Raw genomic sequence first — 25,572 nt, forward strand, 5'->3', positions numbered from 1 at the left:
GCTTTCCACCTTCAGACTGATGGGCAAACAGAGCGAGTCAACCAAACCCTCGAGTACTACCTACGATCGTTCTGCAACTATGAGCAAGATGATTGGGCAGAGCTACTCCCGTTGGCGGAATATGCTTACAACAACTCGGTTACCACCGCCACGGGCCAATCTCCGTTCTATATCAATTACGGTTACAACCCAAGAACCAACTGGCCAACGGAAGCTGAAGTGGTCAACCCAACCAGTGACCTGTACGCTCACTTCATCCGAGGAATTCACGATTCTGCTCTCGCTCGGTCAACAGACACCAGGGAGAAGATGGGGAAATATTATGATCGGAAAAGGGACGAACCGCCTAACTTCAAGGTGGGAGACATGGTTATGCTTAATGCGACCAATATCAAGACACGTCGCTCTACCAAGAAACTCGATTATAAGAAACTCGGCCCGTTCAAAATCGTCTGATTAGCCGGTAAACGAGCCTGCGAATTGGAACTGCCACCACAAATCAAAATTCCTAACGTGTTCCACATTGAACTCTTGGAACGTTACCGACAGAGCAGTATCCCAGGCTGCGAACAACGTCCCCCGACTCCCGAAGAGGTCGATAAGGAAGGAGAGGTTTTATATGAAGTGGAAAGAATTGTGGGAAGCCGGAAGAGCAGAAGAGGATTAGTGGAATACTTGGTGAAATGGCGGGGCTATTCGATGAGCGACTGTACTTACCAAATCATGGACGTTATGAACGAAGTCGTACTTGATCTAGTCCGCGACTTTCATTGAAGGAACCCCAAGGCCGTGAAGGACCAATGCCTGAGACTATAGAGGTACCCTACGGGGCTAAGTCCTTCCACTCCACAGACACCACGGGTGATATATGGAGCAGGTTTACTGGAACCATAGTCTGTCAGAAGATGTCCCGAGACGTGACACCCTGGAAGGGGGGTAAGCTGTTACGGGCATGCCAAACATTTACGGGAGTGAGAGAAAAGCCTAGTAGATACCCCAATACCCTCTGTACGCTCATGTCAACTCTGGACCGCACCCGTGGAGTGTGGTGCGACCAATATATGACCAAAACACAGAGTCGTAAAAAATACTTTTTCGACCCCAATAATAACCCCCGGAGCGTCAAACCGCTGGAGGGGAGTGCTTTTGGACCGGTGGATATATGAGGGACAGCTGGAAGCAATCGGATCGAAGATCGAATCACTCGGAGTGAATCAGCGCAAGCTACCGGCCGACCGAGTACCTGTCGGCGGTACCTGTAGGCATGAGAGGACTCTGCTATGTGGGAAAGCGATGTGGGACGCGGCTTGAGTAGCTAGCCTTGCCGTCCGAGACCTACGAGCAGCCGACACTGACGATTATCGACCAGACGGCCGATGGAGAAGAAACATCGACAGGGAAATGTGCATTAGAATGGGTAAATAGATTGAGGGGTTTCTGCGGACTTAGGAGTTGGGGTTACGGATTTAGGAGTTAAATGTTCTTGGTTGTTTTTCAGGGTCTCGAGCAGGCCCTAAGTGTATTCTGTATTATTAGTAGATTAAGTCCTCGAGACATACACGAGGGATATAAATACGGTGTCATTCACTGACTAGCCAAACCATCATCGGCCAAATCAGAGTCTTAACAATATAAATCGTTCATACGGGAGTTATAACTTTATTTGACTATACTATTCGAAATACTTTACTCTATCGTGACTTCGTACTCTACCTGAACTATTACGTCGAAGATGGTCGAATACCATCCGCTAACTCTAGTGAATCTTTGTTGATAACGTAGCTCGCGGGGCCCATATCAGACCAAGGAGATTCCTACTCAATGTTGACTGAAGAGACCTTGGAAACTTCTACCTTTGTAGCTGTTAGACGAACTCTGAGCTCTGCGTAGTGTACTCCTGTGGTCTGGTATGCATCCCTCACATCCCTTCCATAGAGATATGAAATGCGCAAGCGACAACAACAGGATGATAACTGCTATGGTGTCCTGTAAGTATTTTACAGCCTGGCAAGCAACCCCCAAAAAATTGACACTTGTGGGTGCCGCTTTGGGGAGTGGCGAAGTGTGAATTGCCAGAATTGACGGTTAGTAAATACTCTCTAATAAAGTCAAAATACACCGGGGGGTGGTTACTATAAACTTTATTTTGTTTTATAATAACATTCTAATATTGTTAATTTCTCAGTCTACTCAAAAGACTATAAATGTTTATCATAAATCTCAATTTTTTGCGTTAAATTAAAACGCCCCCATTTTTGCCTTAGAGGGCAGGAAAACCTCTCTGCACTCGCCAAACTTGCAGATAAAACTTATTGTTCAATAACTTGATCACTTGGATTAACACTTGATTTTGTCTAGATTCGAAATCTGAAACCAGAACTCTTGGTTGTGGTTGTTCGAGGTAGTGTGTTAGCCCTAACCCACTCCAATAAGGCAATAATCACTCCTAATACCCAGTGCGGCGCCAGAGTACTGTGCAGTCGTCCGCCGATATAACGAATGTGCATATTCCAAAGTTTTCCGTTCGATACAGCAGATTATTCGGTTTAGCAGGCAAGTTTCTATGTGAAATTTAGATTCGGATCACCGAAACCCGTTCGTTATAGCAAATTTGTGGCTTTTTTGGCATTCGTTATATCGGCGAACGACTGTTACACAGTGAGGACGAACACTGGATGTAGACGAACAGGGATTTTGGGACAAATAGGAAACGATGGGAAAGATCGCTTTGGCAGCTTGGCTGTTTCTTGCCCCGTGAACGACTGTACTGTACAGTCGCAACTCGATATGCTGGAACTCAATGCACCGGATCCCTTGCTCTCCGTACGAGAACCTCTGAGAATATTATTTTTCCTAATGCAAAATCAATTTGCTATCCCGGGCTATCCCGTACGAAATCCTTAGAATCTTGGCAACCCGGCATATCGAGGTTGAGACATTATTCAGGACTCCATCTTCGATTATACTAAGGGTTAGGTGATGTAATGAATTTACTAGAATCTTCACGTGACCTATCATCATCGCTCACGTGACAGCTACCTGGATACAAACTTGTGGTGATGACAGGTTACAGAAGAACACCTGTCGTTTACCTCTCGTAACTGGGGAATAGATACTACACATTCCCAATCTGATCCTTTCTTTCCCTATTATACTTCACCCACTTCTGGAAATTACACTCTTCTAATTCGCATTCAATGGACACCGGTGTTCTTGGGGTAAGCCCGTGATTTAACACATTCTTGACTGGTTCCTAACTTACTTTATGTAGCGTCTCGCCCTCTACCTCGATACCCCAACTATCCCTTGGAAAGGAATGATTCTCGGATTCGGTGTTGCTCAATATCTTTTCGAAACCTTCCTCTCCATTAGACAGCACTCGAAACTCCAGGAAACAATACCTCCCAAGGCGCTGCAGGGTGCTGTTAATCAAGAGGACTATGACAAGGCGCAAGTGTGTTTATTCACAGTCCTTCTCAGTTTGATGAAGTTAACAGTGTGAAAAGGCATATGGAAGAGCAAAATCGAATTACGGTTTCATTAGTTCTCTCTACAATCAAGTTACAAATGTCGCTACTATCTACTTCAACTTGCTACCGAAGCTCTGGAACTTAACCGGTATCTGGGTTATTAAATATGCTCCTGCCCAATTTTCTGGGGAAATCTCCAAATCACTGGTTTTTTTTGTTGTGTTTAACCTCATTACCACGGTCATCGGTTTGCCCTTTTCGTACTATAAAACCTTTGTGCTTGAAGAAAAGTTTGGTTTCAATAAGCAGACGAAGAAACTGGTAATAATTCAGCTACCCTCCTCTATCTATATGCTAATATTTGCCCAGTTCTTTACCGATCTTATCAAAAACCAGGTTCTTATTATTGCAATGGGTGGCCCTATTCTTGCTGGGTTCTTGAAGATTATACAGTCGTTCGGTGGTAATTTCTTTTATTATCTCTGGGTATTCATTTTGGTTGTTCAGGCATTCATGATCACTGTCTACCCAATCGTCATCCTCCCAATGTTCAACAAATTGACGCCTCTCGAGCCTGGGAAATTGAAAACCGAAGTGGAAGCTCTTGCGACCAGGTTACAGTTCCCCCTGAAACATCTGTATGTCATTGATGGATCGAAAAGGAGTGCGCATAGCAATGCGTACTTCTACGGGCTACCATGGAGCAAGCATATTGTCATATACGATACGTTGATCGAGAAAAGCGATGTCAACGAGGTTGTTGCTGTTCTGAGCCATGAGCTTGGACACTGGAGTGAAGGACATACCACCAAATTGTTTGCTATCGCTCAGGTATGTCCCAGTAGTGATCTGAAGACTGGTTTATTCTTTCTCTGCCTTCTAAATTCGCACCCTACTCATCTTAACGAAAATCTAGTTTCACATATTTTATATCTTCGCGCTATTCTCCGTCTTTATCAATAATGGTTCGCTGTACCGCGCGTTTGGCTTTCACAGGACGCAGCCTATTTTAATTGGGTTTTTACTATTCAACGAGATCCTCCAGCCTCTCGACACAGTTGTTAAGCTCCTCATGAACATTCTTTCTCGAAAGTTTGAATATGAGGCCGATGCATTCGCTGTTAAGCTGGGATACTCCAGTGACCTAGCTAAAAGCTTGATCAAATTACAGGTTCAGAACCTCTCAACAATGGATGCAGACTGGTTATATTCCAGTTACCATTTCACTCATCCCATTCTCCCTGAGAGATTGAGAGCCCTTGACTGGAAAGGTGGTAAAGTTGAGTAAAATGCCGCAGCGGGGGTGGTGTCGATGAGTATATTTGGTTGGAGCATTAAAGGTATACAATATAGATTTGAAAGAGATGACTCTAGAGTATAGTTGAGATTTTGGGCACACCATCAAAATCAGTTTTGACCTATCATGTATGCTTTGAATCCCACCGGGTAGTTCAGCATTTCCTTCGGGAGGGGGCGGAGGGGCGGCGGCGGGTTGGTAATGGCCAATGAGAAGGAAATTGTACTTTAAACTTGTTTGAGTTGCTATTGAATTTTTTTCGTCGGTTTCCAGGCGGACTAACTATTGTTCTATACCACCAGTCTAAACCCTTGCGTAGAGATAAGATATCTCGTTGGCTGAACATCCACTGGCTTCAATACAAAAGTCTCGCTGAATCCTCGCTGCTCCTTCAGCTCCCCATACTTGACACTACCCGAAACTATTAAGACAAAACTGCAGCTTCCCTTCACGTCGAATTGCATAGGTTGAGCGTCATATGACTGAACATCGTAATGTGAGTCAGGCATAGAGGCGAAGAAGGCCGCGAATGCCTCACCACTAGCTATGGGGTTGCCATTCCAAACTATTGAAGCAGCCGGGTGATAAAAGGATGCCAGTGCTGTCCGGTCGGAGTTGAGGGCTGGATAATATGTTTCAACGAAACGCTTTGCTCCTATCAGGAAATTTAGGCCTCGTCCCAAGATGATGCAAGGCTTGAACAACGAACCTTCAGCTGCAAGTCTGATGTGACTTTCTTTGCTACTGTTGCTATTTGCCTGCGGGGAAATTTTAGTCTGGCAATATCCGTGACTTCCGTGGGATGCTTACCATTATAGGTTGGTACTTTATTTCGGTTTAGTTTCTACGTGATGCCCCGAGCAGGTTCGTTGTAAGCTTAAGATGTCAAGTCAATTGTCAAGGCATGTGGATGTAGATGTACTCTAGTGCTGCATGTGGGATGTATGAGGTACCGCTACCTACACCCATGTAAGTACGACTTAGAATTCAGGGTTAGGTGGAAACAACACAACTGGTACAAGTGTCGTAACGTGTCATTAGTCATCATAATGTTTCTGATAACTTGTCAAGCCTTTTTAGGCCTCTCGACCTACCCAAGCAGGAAATTAGGACTTCCGGGAGACGAAAAAAAAAGTCCAGGTCTCAAATACGCAGGTTTGGTACTATAGTAGAGTAGTTGCTATCATAAACCGTTTGGCTCTCATAGTTTCTTTTGTCATACCGTTAACCAAATCGATTTTGGCCTCTGAGGGGAACTGTCAACTTTGCGCCAATTTTCACCTGATTTGACACTTGGTAAATACTCTCTAATAATTGTGAATCATATATACATGTATATACATGTATATTATATAATAGGGGTATTCACCTCTAGAAATATGTGCCTTTGTAGCTGCATTACAATGCGGCTTATATGGCACTGAATTTCTCAAAGATCTGAATACCTCTGGAGTGCACATGCTATATTATAGGAGCAAATCTATTAGAGCATATTTACTAACCATCAATTCTGACAATTGACACTTCGCCACTCTCCAAAGCGGCATCCACAAGTGTCATTTTTTGGGTGGGTCGCTTTCCAGGCTAAAAAATATACCAAAAACACTTAGAAGACACCACAGTACATGTAGTTATCATCCTATTCCTGCAGCTTGCGCATTTCTTATTCCTATGGAGGGGAAGTGTCAATTTTGCGTTTTGCAACCGTCAATTTCGAAGTGTCAATTGTCAAAAATGATACTTAGTAAATACGCTCTAATAAGATTAGGTTGGTGATGCTTATTTTCTCCTCACACATATTCAGAATACGTGACTGCCAATTATTTAAGCGGTCCATATAAGCACATGCCTATAAGATCACGTACAATATTTGGAGGAGTACATGTACCTATATAGTCACGTGATCACTCATTAGCACTTGTTCGTTAAATAAAGGATCACTTAGGATTGTCCACGAGTGTCGTGAAGAAACACCATAGTCTATTCTCATCAGTAAACAAATATTGAAAGTTAAAAGTTTATAAGTCAGCTGGGACTGATTACATGTATATCGGTACCTTAAGTTCTTTAGCACTCTCCAACGACTCGGCCATCTGACACGGCCATTCGGTCACGTGCCCCAAAGATTTATCAACAGGACTCATCAGCTTGCTACATACTACTCACATAGGTACTCTCTGGTTAGGGAAGTACTTTTGTGTTATTAAGTACTCTACATGTAAGTCTGTATTCTACTCTATCCCATCAAAACCAGCTGCCTCTATCTGCAAGATCTGGCCAGTTGTGCAACGTTATGAATCAACGAGTGGTGTGCGATGTGAGGTTCTCTGTTCTCATGTGCATGAGTCCAACGCTGCACGTGCCAACTGTAAGTGCTTCAACGGCTTAACCACCTCACACTCTTTGCTAACTTCAGACGTATAATTTACCTAGACAGCTTAACAAGGTAACCCGGCTTCATAATAATCCTCATCTTTGTATAATTTCTCCACGTCTAGAACTATCCTCCGTATCATAATCCATCACATCAGCGAAAAGGCCACATTTATCAAAATACATCCGGGAACGGTATGGTCCAAGGAAAGGAGTTTGAGGCTTCTCGCAAAGCAGAGGGCGTCGGCTCATCGAACAAGAGCAATGATCCCCATCCAGCAGGCAGAGTACAATACAGCGGAGTACGGCAGTTCATTCGAATGTGCTCGTTCTCGGCCTACTTTATAGCGTGTTGTATAGTGTAAATCAAATTTATTCTCCCCAAGCTAAACATCGTTTTCCCTTTTAGATACCCCTAGATTTATCCTGATACTGATTGTTTGCTAACATACTTTCAATGATCCACCAGAGTACATCTTACCCAGGTACCTTTTGCCTCGTATAACTTCATCGTCTCATGGTTCTACGTTTGGATCTAATAGACGTTATCTACAGCTTGTTGGAACGCCTCTCTATCTAGTAAATAAATCCATTTACTATGCGTATATGTCCCGGACAAAACAAAATTTTGGCGTTCTTGTAACAACAATTACTCAGTGGTGGTCACCAACCGTTGTTCGCGTCACTGGAGATAAAAGTGTCAGGCATCAACTCAAGAGAACTGCAGATGGTCGATTAGAATGTGACTTTCCTGAGAGAATGATATTAATAGCCAATCATCAGGTAACCCTAGAAATTTCTAGAAGATATTATCACCGGCGCAATCTAATTATCTTATATAGCTCTATTCCGACTGGTTATACCTCTGGTGGATAGCGTATACTGCGCGTCTCCACGGATTCTTATATATAATCCTGAAGGAATCTTTGAAGCACATACCTGTCGTTGGCTGGGGCATGAGATTTTACGGATTTATCTTCCTAGCCCGAAAATGGGAACAGGATCAACCTAGGTTCAAGCACCGACTTTCAAAGCTCGCTGCAGGTGGCAGCCAAGAGCCAATGTGGTTGATGATTTTTCCCGAGGGGACAAACCTTAGTGATAACGGACGGAATGCAAGCGCCAAATATGCTGAGAAAGCCGGATTAGAAGATTTGAGGCATCTCCTACTTCCTAGAGCAACAGGACTGAGATTTTGTCTTGAGAATTTGATGGGCAGTGTTGAGTGGGTATATGATTGCACTGTTGCCTATGAGGGTATCCCGTATGTTCTTAAGCCCTTTCTTTTGCGTTACTTCTCTTATAGCTGGTTCTTTTTTTAACAATGAAGCCAAAATATCAGCCGTGGCAAGTTTGGACAAGATTACTTCACACTGTCTTCAACATATTTTCAGGGTCGACCACCTAAATCTGTGAACATGCATTGGAGAAGATTTGCGGTTTCTTCCATCCCGATATCTGACCCTCATCTATTCGAACTTTGGATCCGTCAGAGGTGGATTGAAAAAGACCACCTCCTTGAACACTATATGCTAAATGGTCGGTTTCCCGAAGATGACGACAGGTCCGGGTCAGACATTCAAACCACTGAAGAAAAAGCTGCCATTGACCTAAAAAGAAAGGTCAAGGTTGGCGGGAAAGAAAGAATAATCACTACCACAGGAGGAAGCTCTGCGAATGGGAATTGGGGAGGACCTATTGAAACGGAAGTGAAATTGAAGACAACTTGGGAAGTGCTCGAGATATTCAAGGTCCTTTTGTAAGCGACCTTCCCCTATCCTTTCTAACCCAACCGCTTTCTGTTTTCCGCGGGCTGATATACCTGGTGTTAGAACTTTGGGGTTGTTGTTCAATATTATAACGAAACTGTACCACATTATCAGAGTAGCAACGCTGGGCTTCACATAATCTTGTAGACAAAAATCGTCTTCCTTGTCTGTTTGATGACATGCGCTCTGTATTTGGTTCGGAGATGAGTATAGGTGTTAAAGGAACCTAGATTCCTACATAGAAATTTATCTTGCCTTGGTACAGAAATGACCGTTTTCCTCTGGGAATGGTCACCCTCTCTGATCCGGTTCCCACACATTTCATCCTATGACAGTGCACTTACGGAGATAGTGCCTCTGTTTGCATCGAATGAATGCGGACACGAGTTGAACCATGTGCTTCTACTACTATATTCCGCGGTGATAGATCTCTATACCCCAACCAAGCTTCCGGTAACCACTCCCTGGCCTGGTGAACCTGAAGTGGAACATCTATGAGGTATATATACACAGTTGAGTCTCTCTATAAGGGCACGGGTATTCTGCTATTGAGCTTCGTAGGCACAAATTCACATATCAAGGTAAATGCCCTATAATGGTACGACTTCACGCCATTTCTGTGTCCTTATGGGCGAGTCGACTATAGATATAACGAGCATGTAATCTGCGTTATATAGCCTATGTTTACCCAAGTTATAGAAACCACTCTTTCTCTTCCTAATTCTGTTATGGTTTTCTTTCCTTTCTATAACAATTTTCACCAAGCCTATTTGTCTCTGTCAATTAGGTATTGGGACTAAACCCACCGGTTTTAATTGCTCAGCTGGTCAGTATAATTATATAAATCAGATATTGATATTCCAACATCGTTTGTTTGACTGTTTGAGGTTTCTTACAATATTCGTTATTATTGTTTCTGACACCTTCCTATAATATTTGAGTAGGTACGTAAACATATGCATAAGGTATATCACTCCCTATTCCAGCCAAAGGGCGGTAAAAGGATGTAGTTAATTAAGTATGTAGTTGTAATCTAAGCATGCTTGAATTCGTAGCTTTCCGGCTTGGGTGTTAGATTGCCTTATAATATCCTATTCGAATAACGATCAGATTGGAGAATATACATGTATATCGCCTGGCCAGCTGGTCTGGGCAAGATAAAATAGATATTTTGGCGATGTTCTAGGTCGGGTGTTTGGGTAACTACTAGAAGCGATTTTGATAAATCTGCTAGATTTCTAATGCTACCTCATTAGAAACTATCACTGGCACATCAAAAGCCAACAGCAAAAATGTGAGGCAACCATCTTTCCCCAAATAAAAAGGGCTATTTTCTCTGTCTACTGAACACACCGCAATATTGGAAAATATGCTATATTGACCATTTCCGTTTCTTAAATTATAAAGTATTTGTGATATCGTGGTATTTCTATTAACGATCTTCACGCTATATTTGTAGACTCCGAAGTATTTGGATATCGATAAGCACTGGTGAATAAATTGCTTGGTGCGTATTATTTCAATTTTTCTTGACGTACCCTAGGTCAAACGTGTCCAAAATTTGGACCTGTAGGAAAGAAGCCTAGCCAGCCGGCCAGAGCTCACCCGGCAAACAAACTCCGTACCCCACCGAATACAATTTTCTTGAAGGGGGTAAAACTTCACTGACCCGATGGTTTTTGGTGAGTTAGTTAGCACACCCAAAGTCCCAAAGCCAGGCTTCTTACAGCTAAATTACGTATATATGTACGAATTGACATCAAGACATGATTGAACCAACTTACCAAGTACAGCACAATCTCCTTATAAGGGTACGTCGGGACCGAAATTTGTTACCCATAGAGCCGTTACCCTTATAGGAGGAGCAAATTTGTACCTACGAAGCCCAATGGGGACCCCAAACACCTACCCTTATAAGGCGAATACCCTTATAACCCGAACCCTTATAAGGAGATAGTACTATACATGTATCCAGGTACTGCACATAAAAATATATAGTATAGCTAAATGCGCCTATTCTTTTCATTAGGGGTATTCACTTCCTCAAATACGTGCTCTTAATATAGGCATATATGTACTTATACGGACCGCTTAAAATAATCAGGAGTCGCGTATTCTGAAATACTAGGGGTGCCTCCGGGTGTTACCCCCAGGTCACTATTCGCCCCGCTCCAAAAGTATGTCACGTATTCTAGAACTTAGACTCCTTCTAGCACCTGTGATTGATCTCCTACAGCTCGAGTACAGGTACCCGGGCCCTTACGCAAGCAGACCTTCCCATCAGCTCCGAGACTACCTCATCTTATCCTTTTGTTAGCCATGAGATTGATACCTGATGTATTCCATTCAATGGTGAGGGCGCCAGGTGCAGGATTAGGTTTTAGCGAAATCTTTTCGGCATATATTCTTTTGTAGTATAGTAGAGATATAGAAAAAAGATAAGCATCGCCAACCTACATATGTACGGCCTTATTGTCCCGAATATTGACCATATATCATGTGTATCATATAAAGGTGATTGGCTAGTACGCTAAGTATTTACAAATTTTAAAACAATTGCAATATGGTAACAGATTTGTTCCCACAATATGGCATGTGTACTCGAGAGGTATTCAGATTTTTAAAAGGTTCAGTGCGATATAGCAGCGGCGCTTTAACACAGCGTTATAAAGGCACATATTTCTTGAAGTGAATACCCCTATGGAATATTGGAAGCCGTCCCGTGGATATTCCAAAGGTGTTCAAATCTGATTACAGATCTTGCATATCACATCAAATTCTGTGGAACAAGACCAGAGCACAGAACGCTTCCTTATTCGACGGCGGAGAAAGAATAAGGCTTATAAACATGATACCTGTATCTCCAGTTACTAATAGTGAAGCGTCAATTTTCTTTTTAAATTTTTTTTTAGAAGATGTTGTGGTGTTGTTTTGGTCGTTTGAAGTATGAGAGTCGTAAGTAGACTGCCAGGTGAGTAAATCTGTAGACGCCCCCTGGGGGGGTCTACAGACAGCATTTGAACGCCTACAAACTTTCAAAAATATCCATGGGATGGCTCCATTAATATAATATTGTCTAAGCCGGCTAAAAGATATGGACTTCATATACTATATTCCTCTGTATGCCGTCAATTGATTCCAACGTGTTTTTTTTTTTAATCCTACAGTATCGGTGGACTAGATTTTATATCCCTTCAAGATTTACCAGACACACATATATATATACGACATGACAGCTCCTACAAAAAGAAGAGAAGAAAAGGCGCAAAGATCATCAAAACCGGGGTTAAGCTTTGTACTCGTGCAAGACGGTCGGTGCAAATTATAGCCGTTTGTCCACACAGTACTTGTGGTTTTAGCTCTTGTAACTATATTTAGCAAGCTAGCTATTGGCCATTGACGATGGGGTTGACAAAGAGATAGGTAAATTAACCGTTTAAATTCTTCATCAGCGCGGGTTCCAGGTTTTTACTCAACCACTTCCCATTTTATAATGGATAGAACATTTATGCTCGTGAAGTTCGAACTGTATCAAGGAGAGTAGTTGAATGAATCTATATGAGAAATCGAATCCTTATTCAATCCATGGAGACATCTAAAGAAAGACCAGTGTAAGTCCTCTAGAAAATCTAGACTTAGGAAGTGTATGTAGACAAATCCCCGGAGCAGTATTACGGCCAATGATAGAGGGGTCTGACGTGTAGAGTAGTTACTTAGATACAGTCGGATCGCACTATAAGGGTACAAAAATGGCGCGAAGTCGTACCCTTATAGGGAAGGAACCCTTATAAGAGATTGAGGGTTAGGGTTAGGATAGCATAAGGGAGTGGAGGATCGGAACGGAGGGGAGCGGAGGGAGCGGTGAAACTTTGAATGGCCATCCCACAACGGATAGAGGGGATACAGACTAATAAACAGGTACAGAGAGTTTAGAAAGTAGAGAAGATTACTTTTTAGTTATACTAAGTAGGTTGACAAGTACGCGCACAGAAGAAAATACTACCTCGTCATCACTTCTGCACCTTATTAATCCCTAACCCTACCTTTTCTATAAGGATAATACACCCAAAAAGACTTCTCAATTCTTACGGTACCCTTATAGCGGATATTCTGTGATTTACCCTTAAGTTTACATATTACATAAAATAAACAGCCCGCCAACCTGTACCCCTATAAGGCGAGAACCCTTATATAGGGTACTCTTATAGGGCGATCCGACTGATAGTCAGTCCCGATTGAGATAACTAGCCTAAGGTTGGCATGGATAACTAAATGTATGTACATACTTACTCCGAAAAGGACTCTTTTTTATAGCCTCTATAAAGTTTGTGTATCTCAATATAACTAAGCGCTTGAGTCTCCAGGCCTTATAACGCTTCTTTTTCACGGTAGTTTAATATGTATATACTACATCAAGTAGGAAATACTATAGACGCGGAGCCGGCCAAGCGTAGCTACAGTATTTTATACCAGTAATAGTCATAATCATTCTTTTATCTGAGAAACAAGTAGGCATATAATTGATTACATGCCTATCATGCATGTAGTACATCCTATATATATACTAATGACGCGTGTGTAATTGCGCAGCACAGCCCCTCTCTGGCACCGAAACTTCAACCAACGGTGATTAGTGTGAAAGATAGTGTACTCAATAATGCCATTAATCTGCAGGTGATCACTGGCTTAGTATCTCTCTGGAAGGAAGAAATCGTGATAGTAGCTGTTGTTAATATAGGAGCCCAATGAACTCAACAGCGGCACATATTTTTAGGGAAACAAAACTATATTTCTTTCTGGATAGGCGAGTTATATGAGAAATAGTTTTTATTTTAATTATTTGAGTGGTGGTGAAAAGCCTTAGAGATTTGCAATTTCTACTAGAGCGAGGTGTGGTTTCAAACTCTGGGCACTATACAATGGAATTTGTTGGGCCCATAGATTTGAACAGTAATTCTCACGCAAAAGCTCCCACAGCTCATGTGAAACTTGATATCAAAACTCAGAATGATTTTTCCTACTAAGAATTTGTGTTATATAAGGCTTTACATCACTCCTCGAAAATTGAAGATGAAGGGAAAGAAAATTGCTATTTCTAGCGTGGTTTAACTCTATTCAAAACAAATTCATGGCTTGGTAGAGTAAGGTGAGGTCATTACTTATAGGTACGTATGTAGGTTCTTGAACGGGTTCCAAAAAGAGCCGATGTGTCCTGCCTTGGCGTGGCCGTGCCAAGTGACTAAAATGGAGCTAGATCCTAGAACGCAAATTAAAGGCTCTAATAGATTCCAGCATAATAGACTCGAACTCGTTGGTGAAAGGCCACGATCACACAAATAACAAAGGGCATAGTCAGGCTAAGCACAGTATCCAGTTGTCGAGTCGCTGGGCTAAGAAATATTCAACACATTTCCCTGCACATTGATTGCATTGAACCATAATATGCGTCCTTGCTTAGTAGTCAGACCGGTCTTTTGAAACTTTATTGATTACACTGAATTCGGATGGGCCAAAGAATGTTCGAATTGGCGATCTTGACAACATCCAGCGATAATCAATATGTCTATGATGTGGCAATAAATTCCTAACACGAGTGCTTTGACAACGATCAAATACATCTAGATTACCACGCCAAAAGGTTTTGCGTTGCCTGGAAATTACTCTATAGAACAGGTATTAATACGCACTTGGTGTGCCTATGCCGATTTTAACAATAATTAATAGAATAAGAAATTTTTGACCTCAAGCACAGCCACCTAACACTCAATGACACAATATCTAAACTTTTTCCATAGCACCAAAATGCAGACAAAACAGCGGTACGGTCAACGTGGAAAACTTGGGACGCGTTCAAATAACAAAAGGCCTACAAAGAAAGGCGGACAAATAGAAAATGCAAAAAACAAGAAACAGCGTAAACAATGTGTGCTGGTAAAATCTTGGCAACACACAATACCAACCGCCCAACCTAACGTAGACAAAAAAAAGAAATATTTGGGAGATTGATGCTGATAACTACTCCAGAAGGGCCAGTGCCCCAGGATCGCTGACAACATAAACAACCTGATGGTCGTCACTGAAACCGTTGAATTTAGTCGCCGAGCACTTTGAATATGCTACAGTTCCCAGTTAGTTATAAGACCTTCAAAATTTGAATGTGCTCTACTAACCTCCCATATCGCTAAAATATAGCCAGTCCCCAACATCTAAAACCTCGGGCAAAAAGCAAGATGCTGAAATGCAGTCAATTCCATCGCAGGTTGGTCCCCATACCGAGTACTTGATCAACTGCGAATCAGATGGCATTGACTCAAAAAAGTATTCGCCATTTCGTTTCAACACCTTCGGAATGGGCTTTTGGTGATCAAACATGATGCCGGAGAAATTTCCGTACACACCGTCGTTTAGATAGAGCATGTATGAGGCATCACGTGTGATGTTGTCGGCTGGTACGGTCCGTCGAGCAATAACGTGTGTCGCTATGGTGAAGGCGGAAGATACGTAATAACGACCAGGCTCTGCGATAACTCTAACGCTTGACGGGAAGTACTCATCAATCGCCGGTCCAAGGACACCTGCAATCTGCTCGAAATTGTCATTTCCATATCCACCTCCAACATCAAGAGTCCTCAAATCGAACCCAATTTCAGCAGCCTCGTCGAAAACCTGTCGCGCATCCTGGACTGCGGTCTCGAACGCTGTAGGATCATATGAACCAGACCCCACATGAAAGCTGACGCCGACTACATTCAATCTCAACTCCTTGGCAAGTTCCAAGAGATGGCGAGTACTGTCCAGCGGCGCACCAAACTTGAGACTCAGTCGGCACAAGCTCTTTGAATCGTCGGTGAGGATACGAAGAAAAAGGCGTGCGTGAGGAAAGAACTTTTTAATTTTATAGAGTTCTTCGGCATTGTCGAAAGTCATCTTTCGGACGCCATGTTCTGCTGCATAACGGATGTACGATGCGGTTTTGCATGGGTTGGCAAAGATGATACGTGACGGGCTAACACCGATATTCAAAACCTGTTGAATTTCTGCCTTCGAAGCACAATCAAAGCCGGTACCCAAGGCTGCGAGTAGCTTCAGAACTTTCTCATCGCCGTTACATTTAACAGCTAATAACAGTCAGTAACCAGGTAAATACAGACGCAATCGGAGAACCCCACCATAAAAAGGTTCAACCCGTGGCAGGTTTATCTTCCACCTCATATGCTGGCGATAAACTTCACCCAAATCGGCGACAAAGAAGGCGTCCTCAACTCCAGCCTCACACTCATCGGGATCAATGCTGTTAATGCGTGTCTGTAAGGCCTGGGAAATCAAGGCCTGGGCCAAGGGCTTTGTATTATTGTTTACGGAGCTGAAACGACGCTTAGATGCAGATGGCGTGGAAGTGGCCATTGCTGACGAAGAGATGGCAGAAGGCGCCATCGCTGGTGGGCACCTAGGCTGGAATGAAGGGTTTTCGGGAAAGGAGGAAATATCAACTGGTGACCAAGTAGACGTTTCAGAAGGACCCATTGGTGATATAATCAGATTAAATGTTTTCCAGAGTGGTATTACGGGATTTGTAGATTATGGGTGGCTTAATTAGAGATGCGTGAACTTCCTGTTAAGGTGGACGAAAACGAACACACTCGAAGTTAACTAAGGGCGACCGCCTCGACCCCTCCTCGTTAAGAGGAAGGAAACGATGGCGAGAACTATGCAGCAGGGGCGAAAATTGTGGTGGAAGAAGCTCCGGAGTCTTCAAACTAGCAACCCTTCGATCCTTGGACTTGAGAACGACTATGCGGCGGGGGGATGTTGTTGAGAATGTCCCTAGAGTGACGAGGGGAAACAATCTTGAGAGATACTCGGAGAATAAATCGACGAGCCGTTATGACGACGATGATGCCTTTGCTTATCAAAGGCAATTTTTGAAAATATGGAAAGAAAAAAACGAGGATGAGGGCTTCTTAAAGAAGAGCCGCGAAACTCAGTTGTGCATATACGCAGATTGTTTTATTTGTGCGACTGACGTTCCCGCTAGCGCTTGGTGTGGCTGATACTTAAATATTGAGTGGAATATGTCTGGGTGCAGAAGATATTATTTTAGTCTATTTCCTTTCCTAGACAATTCATGGACTTGCGCCCCGTTCCTGGCCAACGCACCGACTGATGGGGAGAGCGAGTTTGAGGAAGAGAGGTGTGGCGAGGGGAGGATTAAGCAGAAAGCCTACCTAGTAAAAGCAACCACAAGGCTAATGATATGCGTCAAGCGTATGAGATGGGATGGCCGCCTTGTGCAGAAAAACCTTCTTTATTTGACCTCGGACTGAGTACAGTGCACAAGTTGAACTGAGATGGAACACCACAGGGCGAGGAATTGAAGGCAGGTATAAATGGGAAAGACGCCGAATTATAGCCCAGAGTCAAAAATGATGATTGATGATACTAATAATGTCGATGATGAAAGATTGACATGACAGAAAAGAAGGAGAGAAGAAGAGGAGGAGCAGAAAAAACCCTGGTGGCCCAGTGGTGGGGAGGGTTAGTGTGTGTGGGAGTGACGGCCCTGGCACTGTCCTTGTTTGTCTCTTTTCTTTTTTCCCTCGTCCATTGCATTTTCATTTTCTTTTCGTTTCCCTTAAGACCCCTTCCCCTTTTCTCACGTTCTCAGACCTCCTCCCCTCCAATCGATGGTAATACTTGCAAACCAATCCTTAACATATGGTTGTCCCATGTACATGTTGTAAACAGCTAGTATCTACTATTGTGCCGGTAGCCTAAAACCGAGTGAATACTCGAGCTTCAAGGAAAGAGTAAAGTAAAAGAACATGACATGAACGAACATGCATGCTTCAAGTCACGCAGTGTGGCTAGTACTGAGATTTAATTCCCTCTCCGGTCACTGATTCCTCGAAACGCCATCCCCACTAGGCCATTCTTCAGTTATACACCTTTTCCTCCGCTCGTACCTACTCCACCGCCAACTGTTTCGTCCCTCCGGATCTTACTTGCCCCCCCCCCCCCCCCCCCCCGAATCTTCTAAATTATAGAACCCCACTCTACCTACTCACTTCTTTCCTCATACCCTGGTATCAGCTCAGCAGTAGGTACAGAGAGAAAGACAGAAAAATGTCATTTGTGAAGTAATAAAAATGTGAAATGTGAATTAGTGGCTCCACGGGATGCGGGAGACGATGAAGATCGATTGGTCACTAAACCTAGAGCACATACATACATACATACATACAGTACCTCATGCTCACTCCTCTACCAAACATTCACACATCCACTCTTTTCGTTGTGCCTGCATTTCTATGCCCTGCAGCTGGCTCGACCTGAGTGAGTAAATGTGCTGTACCTGTTTGTGCTCGGTTCTGTTTTTTTCCGCGAATGAATGATTACCGTTTTACCCGGGCGCAAGTTTATTCCATGGAAACAGACCAGACCTTATATGAGAAGGAAGTATCGATCGATGTGTTCAAACAACGATGCTTTGGAAACAACATTTTGACCCACTTGGTGTCCAACTGCTTTGTTGCGCACCAGGATACATACATGTACGCTTTAGCCCTTGGCACAAACCCACATCCAAGGATTGGGGAGATCTACCCTACAGAACCAAATGAAATTTTACATCTCCCGCTCTTTTCGCCGTTGTAAGACAGCATAGAATACGCAATATCAGTCACCTCTCCCCTATGGCTTTTCTTGTCTTTGCTTTGACTACAGTGGCAAAAGACGTACCATTGGGCCAGACATCATGGCCTGAATACCTACCTCCTGTACTTGATTGGTAAAGCACATCTCTTCAGTAACCCGACAGGTGTTGTTACTGAGGAAGCGAGAACAAGGTTTTTAACTCCTAATAACTAAGATGGTGTACCAGAAAGGTCTCAGTCATAACCGTATTTGGTCACCGAACCCGTGAGTCGCCTTCCAGAAGGCTGATGATCTACCGTGCAGCTTCTGGCAGCTTCAGCCTTCCTATGTAACGATTCACTCAAGACACCCCCTGTTTTAATTTCTTTTTCTTTCCTCCCATCTCGGCTTTTTTGTTGGGGCTACATGCCCGACGTTCTTTTAAGAGTTTCCATCAGGTCTTCCGGCTCGCGTGGCGACACACTTCCTTATTTAGCACGAATAACGGGGATCGTTGTCCGGCTTTTCGTCCCAAATAATCATTTTAGACAATCGCTTGTGTGACGGCCAGATTCTCGGGAAAATTTGACACCTTCTTCTGAATCGTTTGATCGAACTACGCCATTTTTCAAACCTCAATCATTGTGTTCCCGTGGCGCGGGGATCGGGCATGGAGCATATTCTCGGGAATGTCAGGAATTTCTCTGTCGGCATATGTTCCTGTATGGTTATATTGCGAACAGCACAACTACCAGCTTCTATGGTATTTCTAAAATTATTGAGCGCGCGCACTTGATCAACTGCTTCGGTTTTAGGTAGGGCCAGATAGAGTAGTACCATACATTGCATAGGGCCCAGTCTGTGTAGGTCATCACAGCACAACTGCCATTGGTATGGGACGTGCGTGCGCTTCAGCTATACATATATGCGGGACTTTTCTAATGGAAGTTATTGGAAGTTCTTTACGCCGAGCTGCAATCACCTTGCACCTCAGCATCCCGGCGTTTGACTTTGATTGAGCTCCAAAGATATAGCTGCATGAGCCGCTTTTCAACGCCCCGGGAGGCGCCAGGGGGATCCGTGATCTAGGTTCTCTACCAGAGTCTCATCACAACCGGGATCATAGGCTTTGTTGAAGACTTTGACATGCAAATGTTATTCATGTGCCTATACCGCACTACATGACATTTATATGTATCCTTGGCATCTGCGCGCCTTTAGCAGTCATCAACTCCCCCCTATCATCACCTTGAAAGTATAGATGTCCACCGAGATTTCAGTCTCCAGATTCCCATTGTGAAAGGCAACTCGATCCACCATCCCAAATATAGCGTTCATAAGCTCGAAGAAAAGGTCTTCGCTGTCGTGCCTCCTCTTATGCGCGAGCACAACCACCGTATCTGGTGATTTACCAACCAAACTTTTAAGAACATTCACCAAAGAATGCGCACTTGCTGTGTTGTATGTGCAATCAGCTATGACGATGATGTCCCAGCTCCGAGAGGCAAGGCCTTCCGGAATAGCCTGGTCCCAGTCAAGAACCCTGAATTCCACCTTTCCCTGGAAATTAGAATTATAATCCTCTATATTTTTCATCAGAATTTCCTCAGCGGAAGATAGATCAGTCATAGTCACGTGACACTTTTCATACAAAGCTGCCAGGCTGAGTCCAACAACGCCACACCTTGAAAAATAGAGTAAGTATCTCGCTGTACTGCTGGGATAATATCAAGAAACCTACCCACTCCCGAGTTCTAGAACCGTCAGCGTTTTTCTCGGGTTCAACTGGTTGTGCAAGGCGTTCAGTTTGTCTGTGCTAAAAACTTTACTGTCGGCATTCTGAGCAAGGTAGGCCGTTAAAGCTAGACCCCCGTCCCTACGCATCACCAGTACCGGTGAGCTACGTGTCTTGTTTCTTGATTTAAAAGATGTACCATATATGTCGGGCAATGCTCTCTCCGGTTTCCTCCCAGATCCTTAACGTTTTTGAAGGGCCAATCATAATCCTTCTCTGTACAAACTTCTCTGCTTCCTCCCCGTCTATCGGGCGGAAAGGGGGACTATAGGCAGTGATAACCTCGAGATCACCGTCTCGCGGATGGGATATGTCATCGGCCACAGGTGTTCCACCTGTGGTACTGGAAATGGCCAGTATTACAGAATCATAGGAGTTAAGTTTCGATGGAGCGACGTTCAGTTCGATTTTCAGAACTCTCATTCCTGTTTTCCAGTGGAGTTCCTTAGAGGCCAATACAAGCCTTGGGTCTCCACTCTCCTGATGTACTTCGGCGGTTATGACTGTATCTCGAAAGTAAAAATCATCGCCGAGATCTGATGTGATCGTAATCAAAGCTGAGACCGACCCGGTGCGGTTTCTAGGCCTAGCAGAATACCGAGGGGGCTTTAACAGTCGAATGTAATGCATGAGGAATAGATCTTTGATCCGGCACTGTGATTTCAACCCTTTTTGCCGTCTCTCTTATTCTTGTGTTGTTAGGATCTGAGCAATTATGTAACGTTTCGATTGTCGCCAAGACGCCATGTTTGTTGCTTGGCGTGTTTCTGCAATAGATCGATCATTACTTTATATCCAAGTATCACTCATCACGTCCACCAACACAACACAACACTGCACGAAGACCATCCACCCACCATCCACCGATACCCACGGGCTCAACAACTCTCAATGGCAATACAAGAATCCGTCGTGACCGATCCCTCGCTCCGGGAGTGTCTGGCAGTGGTGGAGCGTACCCGTCTTCTGTGTCATGAGCTCTTAATGGCGATGGAAAGCAGCGGGGGTGTCGCTGAGCCTTCCGAAGACGATCGAATCAGCCGGTCCCGCAAACACAAACTTCTCAATGCGCTGATGACACAGCTGAAGAGCCTACACCGTGCGGCCATCATGTCCGCCCGTGAGGCGAAGGAAACAACGAGCGAGGTTCGTAGGGAGGTGGACAGGCTTCATCTGCAGCTGCAGAATCTCTACTATGAGCAGAGACATCTGCGGGGAGAAATCAATGCTTGTAGAGATTTTCCGTGTGTATTCCAAGATTTGAACCGGTGACGGGGGAGTACTCATCTTGAACTGACGGAATGTAGGCACAAATACACCTTATTACCACTGATCTCTAAGGAAGAGTTCTTAGCTTTGCACCCTGAACACGCAGAAGACGATTCACACAACCTAATGATAGCCCGGCTAAATAACGAGAAGGCTGTTCGTGAAGACCTAGAGAAGCAAAGAAAAGAACTAGTTGCGAAAAAACAAGCTCTGATTGCCGAGAACAAGAGGCGCAAAGAGGATCTAGCGAGTTTGGATGAGCAGTTGAAGAAATTTAGTAAGGACCCTAGCTACTTGTATCCTAAAGATAGCGCACTCGCTAACCAGTTCGTGAAGTCGAGGTATGTTGCGCTTATATCGGCACCACGTGTTCTCACAACGTACTAATCCTCCCATAGTCGTCAAGGCCCATTCAAACAACGTTCCAAAAAGACTACTGATAATCTTCCAATCACTGACCAAGTTCTTCCGCATACCCGCCACTTGTGTCAGTTGTGCCCTTTTACTTTCTTTCTTTTATAGTCGTTTAGGGGCTTGGCAGTATATTTAAGTGCGCACTTTGCAAAGCTCGAATAATTTAGGTCCTATAGTAGTGATTGGGGCCGGTATAGAGGTAGTTCTAGACGGTTATGGGAGTTATACTTCTCCTATAGGGCGTATACGCTTATGCGGCTTGCGCTCACTCCCCTCCGAGCTGGCCGACGTTAGCGATTGGAGTTCGCAACATCGCCTGGGTGGGAATACCTTTTGGGAATTAAATTCACAACCAAATTCTCAAATCTGTGGCAGAATTTTGGTGCATATATAATTTCTCTCGTGATACCACATAAGTATTGGACTTTGGTAGTACCTCTGTACCCAGCCCCGGCCCCATAGGCAGGCATAACTCCAAGCCACAGTGCACCTGCATCTTGTCAGGACCTCAAAGTCCCAGCCGCAAGCAGGTCCAGCTGCAGTCTCCTACTATGCGAGTAGGTAGAGTAGAGTACATGTACCTATATGTCTATGCCTAGAGTAGATACTTATTTGTACTGCCCATTACCTTATCCGGAGATCGACAGATCGCTGTCACCAGATCTAAAATACCCTGAAAAGCCATCTACTCTACTCTCCCTACATGTAGCTACGTACCTCCAGTAGTGACCCTACCTCACAAACACCAGCACACAAACAAACCCCCATCCAAAAAGAAAGAAAACAACCCAAGGGCCAAAAGACGATTTCCGATTCAGAACACGGCCAACAGATTGTTGCCGATTTTAATCGAAGGCGCCGCCGTGGTTGAGGAGAGTGCCCCGCATATATCGTGGGCAGGGGGAGGGGGCGTTAACATGTTATTACTCTAGAGTACTGAGCTGGAGTGCATCAGCGAGAGCGGGAGGTGCCATGACGTTCAAAACCCTACCCTGTCTTGTAGCGACAGTCCCATATACCCTAGCGCTACTGTACTCTACCCTACCACTGCATCGCATCCCAATTAAACGAAGGATCATATGTGATGAAAAAAAGATTTCGATACCGCCTGACCAGCAAAAAAATTTCTTCATCATCGGACGAAGAGTGCCCAAAGAAGAAAAAGAAAAGAGAATGCAGCAGACAGCAGGAGTACTCACAGCCACAGCCACACACGGACAACCGGATGAATTGATCATTGATAGCTGTTGTTGCGTTGCGACAAGCTTTTTATTTTCGTGAGGGTGTGATGTTGTGAAGTCTTGGCGGTGGGTTTGGGTATCGTGACACAGCGCAACGGGGTTAGGGCTGGGTGGGATGGGTGGTGGTCAATGATCGTTTGGCTGTTAGTGCGAGAGTGTGAGAGTGCACGAGCAAGGAGGTGTTTGAAATGTGTTTCTGTTTGTTTTAGCCATCGGTGATATGGAGCAGTGTTTAATTGCTCGGGCTACATGGAATTAACATTGTCGTCACTCTATATATAGAGAGGGCAGAACACTGCGTTATCTTACGTACTCCGGATCCCACTGCGATCTCCGTGTAGATCTCAATATCAAATGTAGGTAGAGACAGAGTACTGCTGTACGGCATGCGTATACGTGACTGTCAGCTACGTATACTGCAACTGCGTACTGATGGCGAGGAATAGGTGGCATGACAACCTGTCTTCAATATTCATGCCGTATAAACCTAGAAACTCTAGTAGTCCTATTAATATATTATCTTCTTCCTTTTCATCTAATCGCCTGGCCATTTGGAACACACAACGCCTTACAGTACCTACTCTAATACCTACTTATCTGCTCTGCACATTCCATCAGGCAGAAGACGTTGATTTTGTTTTGTTTCAAACACGCCCACCCGCCCACCCATGTCTGCATCCTACTCTACCGGATGGAGGTCGAGTAATCAATAATCCGCCCGCCCCCTTCACGTGCGGCGGCGGCAGCGGGCTCTGAATTAAGCTTTCCCTCCACCCCTATATATCGTGAGACAACCTGTCTGTTGGTGTTTCTGTACATATCTCGGGGGTGATACGGTGTGTGACACGTGCTGTTTGACGTATACTAGCCAAGCGGGGGCGCGGGGGACTCGGGAGAGAGAACTTAACTTTACTCTATCGTGGTCGGCATGCACGAAGTGACGTTGTGTTTGTGGGGAAGACACGGCGTTGGGTTGGGGAGGTACATAAATTTCAGTCAGCTTGACTCAGCTCAGCTGAGCCTGAACGAAATGTTCAATGGCTACGGATAAAGTCGGTCTAACGGTTCTGCTGTGGGTATTGTGGGTGGTGATCTACTCTACGTTGATATTGATATTGATATTAAGGATCCAAAATGCCGCCGGTGGGTGCTCCTTCCATCCATCAATCCCATGCATACATACCTATCTGCTATGTATTCACAGATGATGTAGCTACATTACGCCGGCCGGAGGTGTATACCGAAGTCGAAACCATATCACATCATACTTATCAGGCAGCTCAGAATTCTACAGGACCAACATCCAGCCAGATAAAGACCGGGAATTTCTCAATTGGGCCGGCCCCGTCCGTTGACGTTAGTTGCCGACTTGCCGCGTTCAATCAATTACATACATCAAGCACCTCCGGCTTGCTCATACCAGCTGAGTTGCCAAGAATGCATATGTTGTCGATCCAAGTAGGGCTGTGGTCTGCACTCTACTCTGCTCCCCAGCCCCAGGTAGAATAGACAGCCACACGTGGAGGTGCTGCGCGAAAAAAAAAAGAGAGAGCCTAGAGCCAGAGCTGAGTGAGTCTTGCATCCCCAGCCAGGGCCAGGCCAATTAATTACCTCGGTGCGCCGTTCATCCCATCCCTCCATCCCATCCACCATCCCAACCCACAGCTACGTAACCAGTCACATCACATCACACCCGCGGCATCCCAAAATTCCCTCTCTCCTGCTTGCCTCGCAATTTTTTTTTTTTTTTTTTTTTTTTTCACTCCAAACCCTGCCACTGTGCCAGGCCGGGGGTTTCTCCAGGGAAGAAGGGCAATTACGTACAAAGAATCTGTTGTGGACCTCTGCAATCTCGATCCTGGACGATGACGATAGCAATTGGTGTTTGTCATGTCAGAGGTTGGGCTGGCTGGCTAGGGTTAGGTGTGGTATGGTGTGGTTGCTCGCGAGTAGATTACTCTAGGTAGATGACTCTAGGTAGATGAGTGGATGAGTGCTTGCTTAGTCAGCTGCGCGTATTACTGTTTCTCACCTCACAGATGCTCACTCACTCGCTGATCACTCGCTCGCTCGCCCAACCAGCAAGCAAGCCGAGACGGGTGATAGCGCATGACCCACCACGCAACCCTCTCCCCAGCGCAACGCAACACAAACATTATCCCGAGATTAAAGTAAAGCTCGGGCCATAGCGACTGCCCCGTTTCGAAACACTTGTCCGAGATGATGATCTCCCTGCCCCCCCCGCGGATCCCTGCAATACGTGGCCTGCCTGTCTGTCTGTCTGTCTACTGTTCTGTGCTGTTACAGAGAT

The 25,572-nt window shown here is 44.5% G+C and overlaps 8 protein-coding genes across 8 annotated transcripts; 4 read left to right on the forward strand and 4 right to left on the reverse strand.

Annotated features, from left to right (window-relative positions):
- Window positions 1-549: 549 nt before the first annotated feature.
- H6S33_005086 (uncharacterized protein) lies at window positions 550-774 on the forward strand (the record flags this gene model as incomplete). Its single annotated transcript, XM_044836434.1, has 1 exon — window positions 550-774. A coding segment is annotated over one exon (225 nt), but the record flags the coding sequence as incomplete, so codon positions are not given.
- Window positions 775-3,197: 2,423 nt separating this feature from the next.
- H6S33_005087 (uncharacterized protein) lies at window positions 3,198-4,758 on the forward strand (the record flags this gene model as incomplete). Its single annotated transcript, XM_044836435.1, has 5 exons — window positions 3,198-3,218; window positions 3,272-3,454; window positions 3,507-3,791; window positions 3,840-4,301; window positions 4,387-4,758. The coding sequence occupies 5 exons, from the start codon at window positions 3,198-3,200 to the stop codon at window positions 4,756-4,758; spliced, it is 1,323 nt and encodes a 440-aa protein (XP_044690300.1).
- Window positions 4,759-5,057: 299 nt separating this feature from the next.
- H6S33_005088 (uncharacterized protein) lies at window positions 5,058-5,580 on the reverse strand (the record flags this gene model as incomplete). Its single annotated transcript, XM_044836436.1, has 5 exons — window positions 5,058-5,249; window positions 5,306-5,311; window positions 5,409-5,422; window positions 5,477-5,525; window positions 5,578-5,580. The coding sequence occupies 5 exons, from the start codon at window positions 5,578-5,580 to the stop codon at window positions 5,058-5,060; spliced, it is 264 nt and encodes an 87-aa protein (XP_044690301.1).
- A 1,757-nt stretch (window positions 5,581-7,337) lies between these two features.
- Window positions 7,338-8,903, forward strand: H6S33_005089 (uncharacterized protein; the record flags this gene model as incomplete). Its single annotated transcript, XM_044836437.1, has 5 exons — window positions 7,338-7,501; window positions 7,610-7,625; window positions 7,696-7,923; window positions 7,983-8,404; window positions 8,483-8,903. 5 exons carry the CDS (start codon window positions 7,338-7,340, stop codon window positions 8,901-8,903), a joined length of 1,251 nt encoding a protein of 416 aa, XP_044690302.1.
- Window positions 8,904-14,924: 6,021 nt separating this feature from the next.
- Window positions 14,925-16,343, reverse strand: H6S33_005090 (uncharacterized protein; the record flags this gene model as incomplete). Its single annotated transcript, XM_044836438.1, has 3 exons — window positions 14,925-15,025; window positions 15,080-16,027; window positions 16,079-16,343. 3 exons carry the CDS (start codon window positions 16,341-16,343, stop codon window positions 14,925-14,927), a joined length of 1,314 nt encoding a protein of 437 aa, XP_044690303.1.
- A 3,632-nt stretch (window positions 16,344-19,975) lies between these two features.
- On the reverse strand, window positions 19,976-20,967 carry H6S33_005091 (uncharacterized protein; the record flags this gene model as incomplete). Its single annotated transcript, XM_044836439.1, has 5 exons — window positions 19,976-20,017; window positions 20,085-20,096; window positions 20,178-20,226; window positions 20,284-20,418; window positions 20,477-20,967. 5 exons carry the CDS (start codon window positions 20,965-20,967, stop codon window positions 19,976-19,978), a joined length of 729 nt encoding a protein of 242 aa, XP_044690304.1.
- A 261-nt stretch (window positions 20,968-21,228) lies between these two features.
- On the forward strand, window positions 21,229-22,046 carry H6S33_005092 (uncharacterized protein; the record flags this gene model as incomplete). The annotated part of the gene is made up of 4 exons (XM_044836440.1): window positions 21,229-21,581; window positions 21,645-21,883; window positions 21,934-21,947; window positions 22,005-22,046. 4 exons carry the CDS (start codon window positions 21,229-21,231, stop codon window positions 22,044-22,046), a joined length of 648 nt encoding a protein of 215 aa, XP_044690305.1.
- A 1,015-nt stretch (window positions 22,047-23,061) lies between these two features.
- On the reverse strand, window positions 23,062-23,876 carry H6S33_005093 (uncharacterized protein; the record flags this gene model as incomplete). Its single annotated transcript, XM_044836441.1, has 6 exons — window positions 23,062-23,067; window positions 23,220-23,320; window positions 23,431-23,506; window positions 23,575-23,638; window positions 23,721-23,757; window positions 23,855-23,876. The coding sequence occupies 6 exons, from the start codon at window positions 23,874-23,876 to the stop codon at window positions 23,062-23,064; spliced, it is 306 nt and encodes a 101-aa protein (XP_044690306.1).
- Between the last annotated feature and the right edge of the window lie 1,696 nt (window positions 23,877-25,572).

This window comes from Morchella sextelata (assembly GCF_020137385.1).
Source record: "Morchella sextelata strain SCLS chromosome Unknown scls_19, whole genome shotgun sequence".
Classification (NCBI taxonomy): Eukaryota; Fungi; Ascomycota; class Pezizomycetes; order Pezizales; family Morchellaceae; genus Morchella; species Morchella sextelata.